This window comes from Cyprinus carpio, chromosome B16, assembly GCF_018340385.1.
Source record: "Cyprinus carpio isolate SPL01 chromosome B16, ASM1834038v1, whole genome shotgun sequence".
In the NCBI taxonomy this organism is placed as follows: Eukaryota; Metazoa; Chordata; class Actinopteri; order Cypriniformes; family Cyprinidae; genus Cyprinus; species Cyprinus carpio.
Window position 1 is genome coordinate 27,085,464 of NC_056612.1, and position 14,240 is coordinate 27,099,703.

The following is a 14,240-nucleotide window of genomic DNA, read 5'->3' on the forward strand; positions in this document are numbered from 1 at the left end:
ATACAGTAAAACTGCACATTTTAGAGTGGCCTTTTATTGTGGCCAGCCTAAGGCACACATGTGCAATAATCATGCTGTCTAATCAGCATCTTGATAGGCCACACCTGTGAGTTGGATGGATTATCTCGGCAAAGGAGAAGTGCTCACTAACACAGATTTAGACAGATTTGTGAACAATTTTTAAGAGAAATAGGCCTTTTGTGTACATACAAAAATCTCAGATCTTTGAGTTCAGCTCATGAAAAATGGGGGCAAAAACAAAAATGTTGCGTTTATAATTTTGTTCAATGTATGAATGAAAACAGTGTAAAAGCCTGTCATGTTGGAGAAATGAATATTCATAATTTTTATTCCAACATTTAAACACCAATTTTAGCTAATGTATTGTTGCAAATAAGAATCTTAGTTTATAATTTCAGTTGTAAAGAAAAATATCTAGCCAATAAAATTTTTAAAGACTATCTATCTATCTATTTGTTTTAAATTCTGTTGCCTGTTTTGTGTCAGAACACAAGAGTTAGTGCTGTGAAAGTAAATGCATACAGACATTATTAATAAATTGTTTTCAATTATTTAAAAGACTTTATTTATCAGAGGAACACATACAATTAGAATTATCACTGCATCATTACCATCGTCAAGGAGAACAGAAGCGTCCATAAAACAGAATGCTATTGGAGGGATTATGACGGATGAAGAAAAGGAAGGGATGGTCTGCAATAAACATCTGTGCAAATGAACGATTGGCGACGACGACGCCGGTGGCCGCAGCCGCTTCGGTTCCTTCCTCGTTTACTTCAACAAAGGCTTTATGAATCACCTTCGTCAGCACCAGATCATTGCTGGGCGACATGCCTGAAAGATTCACCTTCTGCCCATCAAACACATCCTCCATTCCCATGCTGATCAGAAGACTCTTCATGTCATAGGTTTCCTCCATCTTGAATCTGGGCAGAAATACTTCAACTTCTTGTTGACGCATCTTGCTGGGTTTGGTCCACTCCATCAGCTTCTCATAGGTCACTGCCTTTTCAAGCTGGATAAGACATACAAATGGTATGAATATTTTTTAAAACCACATGAGTACTAAGAACTCTGCACATGTATTTGCTGTTCACATATAATGAAACAACAAACCACATTCACTCTGGTTATTTGCATTGATGGTTCGGTGAAGAACCTTTAACATCCATGGAACCATTTCATTCCACAAAAGGTTCTTTAGATTATTAAAACGTTGTTCCCTGAAATGTTATTTAGGGAACCCAAGCTGGTTTTTTTATGACTTCGCAGCGAAAACCCCCTTTTGGAACCTTAATTTTTAGGAGTATAATCTGTGCTGTCTCACCTGCTGAAGGCCTGTGGTTTCATCTTGAATCTCACTAGGAAGGATGATCAACATACTCAGATTCTTCCCAACATACGGCAGCTCCAGAACCTGACTGTCCATCTCTGGGATTAAGGCCAGAGGAAACTGCGCCTTCTGTTGCATCATCTTCACTGGTTTAGTTTGAGTCTGCCAAGCATTAATGGAAACACATCACAACTCCTTATATTTCATGACTGTTACTGCACGAGCAACTTAAACTACTGTATTTCAAAAAGAAAATAAGAACACGAAATCTCACCTTGTTCAGCTTGAACTGTCCATCTCTGGTGGCATCTTTTGGGAATTTCTTCACCCAGTTCCCCTTGAAGTAGATGGCGTTCACCAAGACCAGTCTCGTCATCGCATCGATTGCTCCCTGTGAGAGCAAGTCCTTGATCTTTCCTGAAATACAATTGTGCATTGTCAACTTTGAGCATTGGTTTGAACTGGCCTGGTTGGTTTGATCTTTTAATCTTTTTTAAATAACTATATAGCTCAATTCAAGAGCCCATGTAGCCAAACATTGCCATTTCTGCTGTATCTATAGTGCTGCCAAAAACATGAAATAGCTAAGACTAAAATTATAATTGCTGGTCTTCACCTTGAGTGTTTTTCTCCACCCATTTGTTGATGTCGACACGTGCAGCGTCTGATTTCTTCTTGAAGTCCACCTCCTCCAGTCCGGCTTCATAGTATCTTTTTGCATCATTAAGGAATTTCTGTAACATAGCAAATCGATTGGCGTGCAAATGGAATTAATGTTGGGAACATTTCCAGGACATTGAATTACATGCTTTGAGTCTTACCTCAACAAACTGGTAGGATTGCTCTCCGTAGAGACGGTTGGCAAGACTCAACATATACGGGGCACCAGGTTTCTTCAGTTCACTCATGAGCTTGTTGAAGCTGGAATGAATTTGGTCCTCAGTCTTTTGTCCAGGTGTTGACTGAGCAGGAGATTTCTGTTTGCATCAGTAATATCAAATTTAAATAGATGAGCCTAAAATCTACATGCACCAATTTGGCAAATACAGCTGTCATTAAATCATGAGTCATGAGATTATTGTTTGTTAGTGTTGAAAATACTCATATTAAACCTTGAGTTGGGGAGGTAGCTCAGACTTCTGGGTTTGTTGCGTCATTGATGGTTCATGTTGACCCTTGACACCGCAGGCAATCTGGGGCTTCTGAGCTTGTTGATGAGGAACTGGAGTCGCAGCATCAGGCTTTGCAGTATTGGTAAAGCCCAAAACCTACACAGATTTTTTTTTTTTTATAAAATTAATAAAGTCAACCTCACTATTCTGATAAATTCAACATCTATTATGAATGCATTGCTTAAAATAGTGCATCATACACCATACTGATTTACTCCACACACATTAGCACTATACTGTTATTTATTCAGCTGAAAAGACACAGACTGAGCATTTCTGAAACCCAAGAGTAACCATCTTTTTCTGTGTCCTGCACTTTAAGTGAAACTGCAACATTAGACCACAATAGTCTTGTCTGTACAAGCACAAAGCTCATTATCCCAGGAAACATCCCACATTACTCACTTCTGAGAGCAGTAATGTGGCAGCATTCCATGGAATTGAGAATTCCTTTTAATTTAAATTCCTGAATTCCATTTGGATGAATGCAGAATTGGAACAAAAAATGTCACTTCTGTCATGTAGATTAAAGGTAAAACAACTGGCCTTTAAAAAGCATAAATGTGAGATCACCTTAAACATCTGCGTCGCTGTGTTTCCTTTTGCTCCGAGCGACACCATGGCCAGAGCCGAGGAGATGCTGATCGGAGAGTAGAACACATTTCCTGATGCGTTTCCTCCGCTGATCTTCTTGAACAGGTTTAGAGAAAACTGTGTGTTTGCCGAAGACAAAGGTTCCATTTTCACAAGCTGAGTGAGAAATAGCAATAGTTTAAATAACAGTATTATCTTCTTCATCGTTGCACACAAATATCTAAAATCTGGTGGTTCTATTTAAATGACAGACATAAAAGTACCTCTAACAAACAGCGTTTAACAAAAGCTGTAACTAGAATAATTAGCAGTTTTCCCTCCTGTCTGAGGTGAATGAATTGTCTGTTATGGGCGTCTTTCAACTAAACGATGCCTCATGCTATAAACCTGCCCAGGCTTTAATCTAAACCCAGCCCTCTTGGAAGACTGAAAATAAAAACCCTGTAATTAAATTCTTGTTTCTGTTACTTGTAAATTTATACACATCTGACACTGACAAAACCAACAATTTGTGTGATGTATTATGCTTTACTCTACAGAGCTGTCATTAAAAAATTGCCTTTTGCTCAACCTCACAGCCAGTGTTGTGTTCATTTTATCTGACTGGTTCTTTTTTCGCATTGATAACAAAAAAACAAAAAAAAAAAACCCACAGGCTATTTTCACACTTTTGGTATAATGATAAGAAATGATGCACAATTAAATATTCCTTGATCACATCTAAAGCTCTGCCCCGATGATTGAAGCAAACAAACAAAAACATTATTGGGGCAAAATATTGGTGTAAATGATTGCAAGACAGTCATAATTTGTGTAAAATCTGACAAATTTTCGAAAATGAGTTTGCCTCTTTTTGTAAGGTTATAGATTATTTGGTCTAGCAAGTCTAGGTTTAGGATGAGAATAAAACCATAAAATCTACAGATTAATGGCATTTTAAAATTAGTAAAACAAACGAACAAACAAAAACTAATATGAAAGGCAGGGAAAAATGTTCTCAGGACAGTAATGTGACCTTCGAATAAAAAAGTATGAATTGTTTTAAATAAAAATCAACCTTGGGAAATAGAAGTGCAAAGCTGAAAAAACAATCCTGAATGCAAGGAAGAAAATTATGTAATCATAATTGTGTACAATAATGAGCTGATGAGAATTGGAAGTATGTCACTGTGACTTTTAAAATCCCCATAAAAAAATAAATAAAAAAAAAATAATCATAATCATAATCACCACACACACAGCAAGTAGTCTGTTTAAAAATTGTTATTTTTCTAAACAATATTTAAAACGGTTTATCTGTGGGATATGATTCTAAATATGTATCATAATTCTAGGAAAGATACAGTAAAGGAAATCATAAAGGAAATACATATTTTATTACCATTAGGATTTTTTTTACTTTAGAGTAATGTCTCAAAGACATAATTTACCTCAAATTCTATTTACTGTTAAGTGAAAAAACAAAGATATTTATGATGTTTTATTTAAATTGTTTAATGTTTACATAACATGATATCAGTTGTACTACTTTTAATTTATGGTCATTAAAAAAACAATTCTATTATAGTAATAAAAAAGTCTAAAAAGGATTACCATTGAGAATCAGAGTTTATTTAGTATTATTTATATACTATTATAGGATTTATTAATATTTTGAATTCTTTTTTCTATATATTTATATTTTCTTATTTATCTGATGGGTCACAGACAGGAAAGAAAAAATGTAATAAAAAATTAAATAATGCGTATTTGGCACAGCAATGTAAATCATAAGGAATGCTATCGCAAGTGTGATTTCTGTGATCCGACTCTCATTATTGATTTAGATTTATTTTTAAGTCAGATAAAATGTGAGTAGTCCTTTTATTTTACTCATAAAGGTGAGAAAATATAAATAACTTGAAATAATATGAAGATTAGCCAGGCAACTGCTCATTACACACAAAAAAGTACAGAACAGAAATTGTAATTAAATATTGAAGGTTTATCATTTCAATCTAGCATTGCTTTTTTCCACTAAAGCATTGTTTTATTCATGAATATTAATTTCTCAAGTTAAAAGGGCTTTTCCCATGGCATTCTCAGCCAGGGTGTCATTGTAAATAAGAGTCATGTTCTGAAGTTACTTGTTTAAATAAAGGTAAAATGAATCAAATGAAACCAACTGAACAGTTGAGTCATTGTGGGTGATACTATAAGTTCACATTTAGGTTTGCAAACACGATGTTGTCATCACCACGCTTTACAGGATTTGTGCCAGTAGCTTTGATTTGAAGTCAAATAGTTGAAATTTTGACATTACAAAACATTCTTTGATAAGGTTTTAGGTTTTGTCCTTCTTCAGTCATGTTGCTCTCTTTAGCACCTTGCGAACCCATAAGAGATTGGAAAGTTTTAGTGGATGACATAAACGGGCATAATATGATGTCAGGGCTGTCAGATCATGTTGTTTCTGATCATAAGTCATGCTCAGTCCTGTCAGTAAGATGTTTTTGTAAACTCATGCCATGTTTCTAGGGCCCCACCTGTAAACTGTAGGGCAATGACATTAGTTTCCAAACACCCCAGTTGGGAAATTTACAAAATGACTTCATTGTATGTTAGAGGATTTTTCACAACTGTACTGTACAATACCCACACATAACCCATACACAATTTAAAAGACATATTTGTAATGTTTGGGTGAATAATTAATTTAAAGGAATAGTTCACCCAAAAATTAGAATTTGCTGAAAATGTATTTATCCTCAGGCCATCCAAGATGTAGATGAGTTTGTTTCTTCATCTGACTAGATTTGTAGAAATTTAGCATTGCATCACTTGCTCAACAATGGATGCTCTGCAGTGAATGGGTGCCGTCAGAATGAGAGTCCAAACAGCTGATAAAAACATCACAATAATCCACAAGTAATCCACACCACTGCAGTCCATCAGCGAACATTGTTTCAGGTTAAAATACAAGTCCATAATCCATAATAATGCTTCTTCAAGTGAAAAAGTCATCTCATCTGAATCAAGAAAGAAATATGCAAAATTAACATCTTCTGAAGCATAAAGCTGCGTGTTGTAAGAAACAAATCCATCATTAAAGCATATTTAACTTCAAACTGTTGCTTTCTGCTAAAATACAAGTCCATAATCCATAACAACAGTTCCTCCAGTGAAAAAGTCCATCTCCTGTTGTCTTTCACATCAAAATCCACACACATATTTGTTTAGAGCTGTTTTGGCTTGTTAATGGTGCTTGATCTGTATATATTTCTCTCCTTATTCATACAAAACCACTTTTTCACTGGAGGAAGCGTTATTATGGATTAGGGACTCATATTTTAGCCAGAAGCACCAGTTTGAATTATGCATTTGTTTGTAGAAACATGCAGCTTTTCATTTCACAAGATGTTAACTGACGGGCTGGAGTCATGTGGATTACTTCTGAAGATTTTATCAGTTGTTTGGACTCGCATGCTGACGGCACCCATTCACTGCAGAGGATTTATTGGTCAACAAATCATCTGAAGAAAAAAAAAAATCAACAACATCTATGACCTCATGACGACTACTACTTAATAAAAAAATCATCATTTTTTGAACTATTAATTTAAATAAATCAAACAAACTGGTTTGTAACAACAAGCAAATGTAAGTTGGCATGCCGATCATTTGATTATCACATGTTCACCATAGCTTGTAGTCATTTCTGGGCTGTTGTTCTGATTGGTTGATCTGGTTGGGCCAGGAGGAGGATTTGGTTCCCAGGCATGAATAGCTGTGCCCTCTGAATAATCGAAACCAGTGAAACTCAATGCAGCACATCAAGAGCGCTGAGAGATCTTCCAGGTGTGTCTTTCTAAAATTCAATGTTTTTAACTCATGCTGCCTAAAAGTTAAACCTACTGGTTTCAAACCTTAAACAATCTGGCTTGCATTTAAAGAAAATGACGAAGTCACATTATGGCAGTGAAGTGGTTTGAGACTCGAGCTGCAGGTTCAGATATAGGCCTAACTTCATAAATTGTAAACTAAATAGTAAACTCTATAAATAGTAAACTAAAAAGCTCTAAATCATCCTCCAGTATATAGATACCAGCAACCACCACAAATGTTCCAAAGGTATACGTGACACCTCATACATTTTTAATAATGTCTGTCTCCATATATTGCCCTGGCAACTTCAGATCAGGTTAACAAAAAGAAACAATCTACAGGAAACTAATGTGTCAGGTGAAATTACACAACAAACATTATCATTCAATTATTCTGTGACTGACATGCACAGGCCTGTATTATGAAAGCACAGGTTAGTGAAAACACACAGGTGGACAGTCAGCTTTAAACACTGCTCGTTGCCATCACTGCTGCTATGTTTTTTTTTTTTTTTTGTTTTTTTTTTAGAACTTTATTTGTATAGGGACAGTACAAAAAAACATTATCCCACTCAAAACTGGAAAATATGTGTTGCACATAGAGAGTATAAGCTAATTTGCATCTCAGGTCCCTAAAAAGGCTTTTCTAAAAAAAAAAAAATAAACACAAAGAATAAAAGTACTATTCATAGAATATAATTATTACTATTGCTGTAATAATTTTAGACTTTCTCAAATGTTTGTGTACTGATCTGTGGCCAGTTGTTTTTTATTATAACGATAGATAGATAGATAGATAGATAGATAGATAGATAGATAGATAGATAGATAGATAGATAGATAGATAGATAGATAGATAGATAGATAGATAGATAGATAGATCATATGAAAGATGATTAAATAAGCTTTCCATTGATGTATGGTTTATTAGGACAATATTTGGCCGAGATAAAACGATTTGAAAATCTGGAATCTGAGGGTGCAAAAAAATCTAAATACTTAGAAAATCGCCTTTAAAGTGTCCAAATGAATTCTTAACAATGCATACTAATCTAATCAAAAATTAAGTTTTGATATATTTACAGTAGGAAATTTACAAAATATCTTCATGGAACATGATCTTTACTTAATATCCTAATGATTTTTGGCATAAAAGAGAAATCGATAATTTTGACCCATACAAGGTTTTTATTTTTATTTATTTTTTATTTTTATTTTTTTGGCTATTGTTAAAAATATACTCCAGTGACTTAAGACTGCTTTAGTGCTCCAGGGTCACAATTGTAAAATGGATTTGTAGGACCATCAGGATTTTTTTTTTTTTTTTTGCATTAAAATAATGTCACAAAGACATAATTCTCTTTACTGTGAAGTAAAAAACAAAAAACAAACAAAAAAAGATATTTATTTAATTTAAATAAAATAGGTATTTTATTTAAATTGTTTAATATTTTAATATCATTTCTTATTCTGCCTCTAATTTATGATGATTAAAATAAAGAAAATGTATTACAGTAATAAACATTTTTAAAGGGATTACCATTGACAATCAGTTATTTTAGTATTATTTATATACTATCATGGGATTTATTAATATTTAATTTTTTAATGAAAGAAATAATTATTAATGAAAGAAATGTATAATTTAAAATGCCATTAAAAAAATGCATTAACAAAACAGGTACATTCAAAACCGCACACCTGTTTTGGTGTTTTCAGAAAACAATTATTGAATACTTTAAATAATAATATCATAAATAGCACATTGTCACTGTGAAGATCTGACCTTATTGGCCATTGAAACATGGCTTCTGTATGTTGATTCTGTGGGGTTAATGTTACACGGCCTGCTCTTCTTAAAGCAGCCAACAATGAAGCTCAACTATTAGCGGAGCTGCTTGAAATATTCAGTAGGAAACCAACACCTGTTTCCAGGTAACCGATGCTGGGCTTTTGATCCGTGTCACAGTGTGTGTGTGTGTGTGTTTCACTGCCGAAACTGCCTCTTTCATCTACTTCACACTGAATTCAAGGACTCGACCAGCTGCCCAAGTTTTTCTTTTCATATAAAGTGTCGCATAAAGACAATGAGGAGAAGCTGGTTTTCATTTTGCACTGAAAACTGACTGTCTCTTACTGATGGAACAGGAGTATTGTTAAAGGCTGAGATCTAAACTAAGGCTGGGAGTTTGTTGATGGTGGCGTAGAGATACCTTGGACTCTTTTATGAATTTTGCACACATCTGAGGATCTTTTGAAGGCGTACGTCATGAATCCCCTGTGGAAAGTCTATAAGAGTAAGGTCATGAAGACCCTCAACCCGGAGATGGAGGAAGACACGGTGGAAGAGGTAAATACACTGAACCTGAGAACAACACTAAACAGTCTACATGGGCTGATAAGAGTGAACATGCATTTGAAAAACATATATCAATTTAAGACTTATTTGATTTGTTTGCATACAACATTTCCATCAATTTGAATTACAGAGTTTTAACAGAAACTAATAAACTAATGCATATTTGACAGAAACAGGTAAGATCTCTCAAAAAATCTCAGCATTAACTATTTGCATCCACTTGGTTTTAATTAAATAGTCATTTAAAAAAAAAATCTGCATAAATCTGTTAAGTAGAAAAGTAAAAAAGATTCATAAATGAAAATTAAATTAAAAAAAAGTGGAAAAAAAGTTTAAAAGTATGAATATTGTTAAAATAGTTGTGGAACACACAATATATAGTTCGTTAAGGTGAGTTACTTAATGTATGAGATTGAAACTAACTGGATTTATTGATGATAAATATATAAACCTGTTTATTGTGCATTTAAACACATGCAGTTTATTAATAGATGGAAATTTTCACATGCATAAATGTTAAATTTAGGCCTATATTTGAGTGTGTTTCTTCGGCCAAGAATGAGAGAGCAACCTTTTAAGTACTCCAATCATTTAAATGAAGAAAGTACAACACTTCAACTATTATACAATGGCAAACACTTACACAGACCAAAATGAATTTTTCAATGACAAATGATGACCCCAATATATAGAAAGTGGTGAATAAAATGGCGCTATTACATAATACAGTTTTAATTAATATGCATAATATAATTTATTCTGCCTGACCAGTATATCAGTCTAGTATCTGGCCTCTGATCACCTGAATATGCATGCATGCTATCAGTATTTAATAGTTTCTCCTAACTTTACACTCTAAAAAAAAATGAAGGTTCTTTATTGGCAACAATGGTTCTATGAAGAACCTTGAACATCCATGGAACCTTTCAAATGCAGAAAAGGTTTGTTACATTTAGATTTTTAAAATGTTCTTCAAAATGGTTCTTTTAGGTCATCACTGCAAAAACAACATTTTGGAAACCCTTAGAAATAATGTGTACCCTTAGAAATAATATCAGATTTTAAGTGCATTGAGTGCTAAGTGTAACAGTAGGATTCTCATCTGAACCTTTAAAGGGACACTTTTTCTTTTGTTCCTGTTCAAGTGTTAATTGGCTAGAGTATGTGTTTTTAAAAACCTAATGAATGCAATTTTGAGTGTCAGGATGCATTCAAGTGTTTTAAATATTCTTTCATGTATCCGATCAAGGGAAACCTTGACCCACTTTCAAAGGCCTGTAACTGGATCTACAGGGGTGATAGGAATAGGATGGCATTCCAGCGAATGATTTGAGACGGATAGCATACACTTGGGTGTGTTGGGCTTGTTGGCAGATTCTATGTGACCTCTCGCTTACCAGTGAACTTGCACAGTTTCCACAGCCTGCTAGATAAACACTTCATGCACGTTTCCCCCCTTTCTTTCAGTCATGACTCAATTTATGCATAGTAAATACAAGATTGGAATAGCTCTAAATGTGGTTTTTACCATTTCAAATTATATGCCATTAATTTTTGTATTTACATGTTTATTATTTTGAACCAGCCTAAATTGGTTTGCTTGTCTTAATCTGGCCACCAGACAGGTTTACAGTGGTAACTAGTTTGATGGTTTTAGACAGGCAATAGAACTTAGTCAGGTTAAAAAAAAAAAAAACTTGCACTTGCAGGCCCCCAAATGCAGTTGTCCTATAAATTAAAGTCCAAAATGCACGTTTTCTGTTTTTAGTTGAAAGCAGTGACAGGTAAACACCCGTAGTCTTTACAATGGCACTTCAAAGTTGTTTTGTAGAGTTCTTGTCTAGTTACAGTTTTATCCAGAAAGACGTTTCATCAGCTGAAGAGTCAGTAGGCCTACAATACTTCAGTACTTCACAGCTTCATTTTCATTCCTATCAGAAGTTAAATACCCTTACCAAAAAGTAGTATACTTCAAGTTTATTTTATTAAGTATACTTAAGTAAAGTTCAAGTATATTTAGACTTTTTGTAAGTATAAGTCAAGTATACTTCAATGTCATTTTAAGTATATTTCTGAGAAGTACATAAAGCCCATATCTGAGAAGTAAATAAAAAGTAAACTTAAAGCATACTTTCCTATTTTTAGTTTAAAAGAAGTATACTAATAGCAAACTTGAATAAACTTCTTTTTCTTAAGGGTAGGCCTGTGGTGCTGCTCTGACGTATTTGTCTGAAAACTGTTTCACACCATTCACACTCGCGTTAAAATTACCTTGATGTAGTTTCGCTACAAACCACATGAGGGAGACAAAATATTAATTTTCATCCTATTCATGTACGTATTCTATGTAAGCTAGTTTTATCTGGAAAAAGAGCTAAAAACTTGCATTTATTACATTAAAGAGCTATTTTGTTAACCTGATTTAACATAAACTGTTTTTTTTTTTTGTATTTTTTTTTTTTTTACAAATCAATGTGTTTTAGATTTAGTGGTGGTAAAACTTTTTTTCTTTTGTATTTTTCAGTGTACAAATATTGTAATATAATTTCTCCTTCTGTAACTCACTTTATCTACTATTTATTTTTACCTCTCACTTCTCATTATAACTTTCTCTTTGATGAATGCTTGTCTGTGAAGGTCACTGATGCTGCTGAAGATATTACGCCTATCCAGCCTGACGAAGGACCCAATGCAATGACACAGCTGGCCAAGAGAGTAAACCTGGAAAATAAATATTCTTAATAATTATTTCATTAAATGAAATGTAGATTCTGATAGCTTTGAAAAGAAAAAAAAAAGAACTACTGCAAACTGTAAAAGTGTGCTTGTAATATATCCACAAATGTTTAACAAAAAAGTTGTCATACAGTTTTTTTGGATCAGTTATAATATGTCACTTCTGAAACTGCTTGAAATTTCATGTCAGTTTAACATTTAGACATACTGATGTTCATTGCTCAGATGCAGGGAGCCGGAGCTAAAGGTTGGAAAAGTGTTTCGTCTCTATTCACCAAGGATGACGAACACCAGCTTCTGGAGGCAGACAATCAGCCGGCAGCAGATCAGTGAGTCTTCTGATGCATTTAGTTCATTTTTCTATTGGGAAAGCATGTTGACCAAATGTTTTAGTCACCGATTGTTCTACATTACAACTCAGAAAATATATAAGCACCATTTCACACTGTTAGGAGCTGAAAATGATCCGTCATTTACTTATATTTTTAAGATTTTAATTATTGTTCTAATGTTCGGGGTCTGTAAGATACTTTTTTGTTTGTTTGTTTTTGAAAGAAGTCTCTCCTGCATACAGTATATTTAATTAAAAATACAGCAAATATTGCTAAATATCATTACAATTTGAAATATCTGTTTTCTCTTTGAATAAATTATAAAATGTAATTTATTTCTGTGATGTGCAGCTGTATTTTCAGCATCATTACTCCAGTCTTCAGTGTCACATGATCTTCAGAAATCATTCTAATATGCTGATTTGCTGCTCAAGAAATATTTCTGATTATTATCAATGTTGAAAACAGCTGCACTGCGGAATTTTTTTTTTTTTTTTTTTTTTTTTTTGGAATCTGTGATATATTAGATTTTTTCAGGATTCTTTGATGAATAAAAAGAACAGCCTTTATTTGAAATCGAAATCTTGTGTAACATTATAAATGTCTTTACTCTCACTTTGATCAATGAAATGCATCCTTGCTGAATAAAAGTATTATTTTCTTAAAAAATATATTACTAACCCCAATTTTTCGAACAGTACTGAATATATTTCTTGCAAAAACAAATTATTTGATTAATAAAACAATCATAAGGACAGCATTTATTTGAATCAGAATTGTAAATGTCTTTACTGTATGTATATATTTACTTGAACATGTTTCTTGCAAAAACATTTAGTAGGTCAAAATAAATGTAATCCCAAGTTGCCTTTATTGTCTTTCCAGTCCACTGGCAGTGAAGCCAGAAGAGCCTCCTCGACCCAACAAGCGCAGCACTGGATTCTGGGATAACTTTGCGACTAAGTGGCACCAAGCTGCTGCGATGAGGCAAGCGGAGGCTGCGGAGGCAGGAGGTGACGGCAATGAAGAGGTAGGAAGCGAGAGTGGGGCGAGAGCAGAAGACGGAGAAAACCAGATCGGGCAGGAGGCCGAGGCGGGCGACAGCGGTACGGGAAACAGCTTCTCTAAATACGCCACGCTCGGAGAAGAGAGTGAAGACACACCGGCCTTCAAGTGGAACTTTGTCACCAGCAAACTGGCTGAGCTGAAGACCAAAAGCATGGCCAAGAGTAACTAGCCAACAGAGAGAGCCGGTTATCACAGTTCAGACCACAGGGGCCACAGTGCTTCATATGAGCCTTATCACACAGATGTACGGTGATCGCATTTCACCAAACCCCTTTAAAAGCATCGACCGTGACCCACACTGTGGCCTCTCTGGGCTTGAACTGGTTTGCATTAATGTGGAAACTGCTGGTGACGGGAAACGTCTGTTCAGTAAAGGTGATGTGTGTAATTTTTAGTGATAAAATACTGAATAATCTATATTTTTGCAACTCCATTTGGTGCAGAAGAAATCACACACTTCACTTCACACTTCAAAAAAAAAAAAAAAAAAAGCTATAAAAAATCAGGGAAGTATGAGAATAAAGTGTTAATATATAGACTTCATTTAATATATATATATATATATATATATATATATATATATATATATATATATATATATATATATATATATATATATAGCTCAATGGAAAAATTTCTAACCCGAGAATATTTGTCAAAAATTATCATTAAAATAAAATAATTATGTGTTGTTAAGTGATAATAGTTTCTTAGAAAGAAGGTTAGTTTTAGTAATAATGCCTAGAAATACCCTTGCAACCA

At 34.0% G+C, this 14,240-nt stretch overlaps 2 protein-coding genes across 2 annotated transcripts; one reads left to right on the plus strand and one right to left on the minus strand.

Moving 5' to 3' along the window:
• Positions 1 to 581: 581 nt before the first annotated feature.
• Positions 582 to 3,469, minus strand: LOC109060065 (leukocyte elastase inhibitor-like). The gene is made up of 8 exons (XM_042741771.1): positions 3,384 to 3,469; positions 3,100 to 3,276; positions 2,467 to 2,622; positions 2,176 to 2,331; positions 1,971 to 2,088; positions 1,629 to 1,771; positions 1,349 to 1,516; positions 582 to 1,036 (listed from the first exon to the last, which is right to left on the minus strand). The coding sequence occupies exons 2-8, from the start codon at positions 3,265 to 3,267 to the stop codon at positions 638 to 640; spliced, it is 1,308 nt and encodes a 435-aa protein (XP_042597705.1). The 5' UTR covers positions 3,268 to 3,276; positions 3,384 to 3,469; the 3' UTR covers positions 582 to 637.
• A 5,487-nt stretch (positions 3,470 to 8,956) lies between these two features.
• LOC109075405 (uncharacterized protein C1orf232-like) lies at positions 8,957 to 13,959 on the plus strand. Its single transcript, XM_042741776.1, has 4 exons — positions 8,957 to 9,333; positions 11,980 to 12,057; positions 12,304 to 12,407; positions 13,296 to 13,959. The coding sequence occupies exons 1-4, from the start codon at positions 9,253 to 9,255 to the stop codon at positions 13,645 to 13,647; spliced, it is 615 nt and encodes a 204-aa protein (XP_042597710.1). The 5' UTR covers positions 8,957 to 9,252; the 3' UTR covers positions 13,648 to 13,959.
• The last annotated feature ends 281 nt before the right edge of the window (positions 13,960 to 14,240 follow it).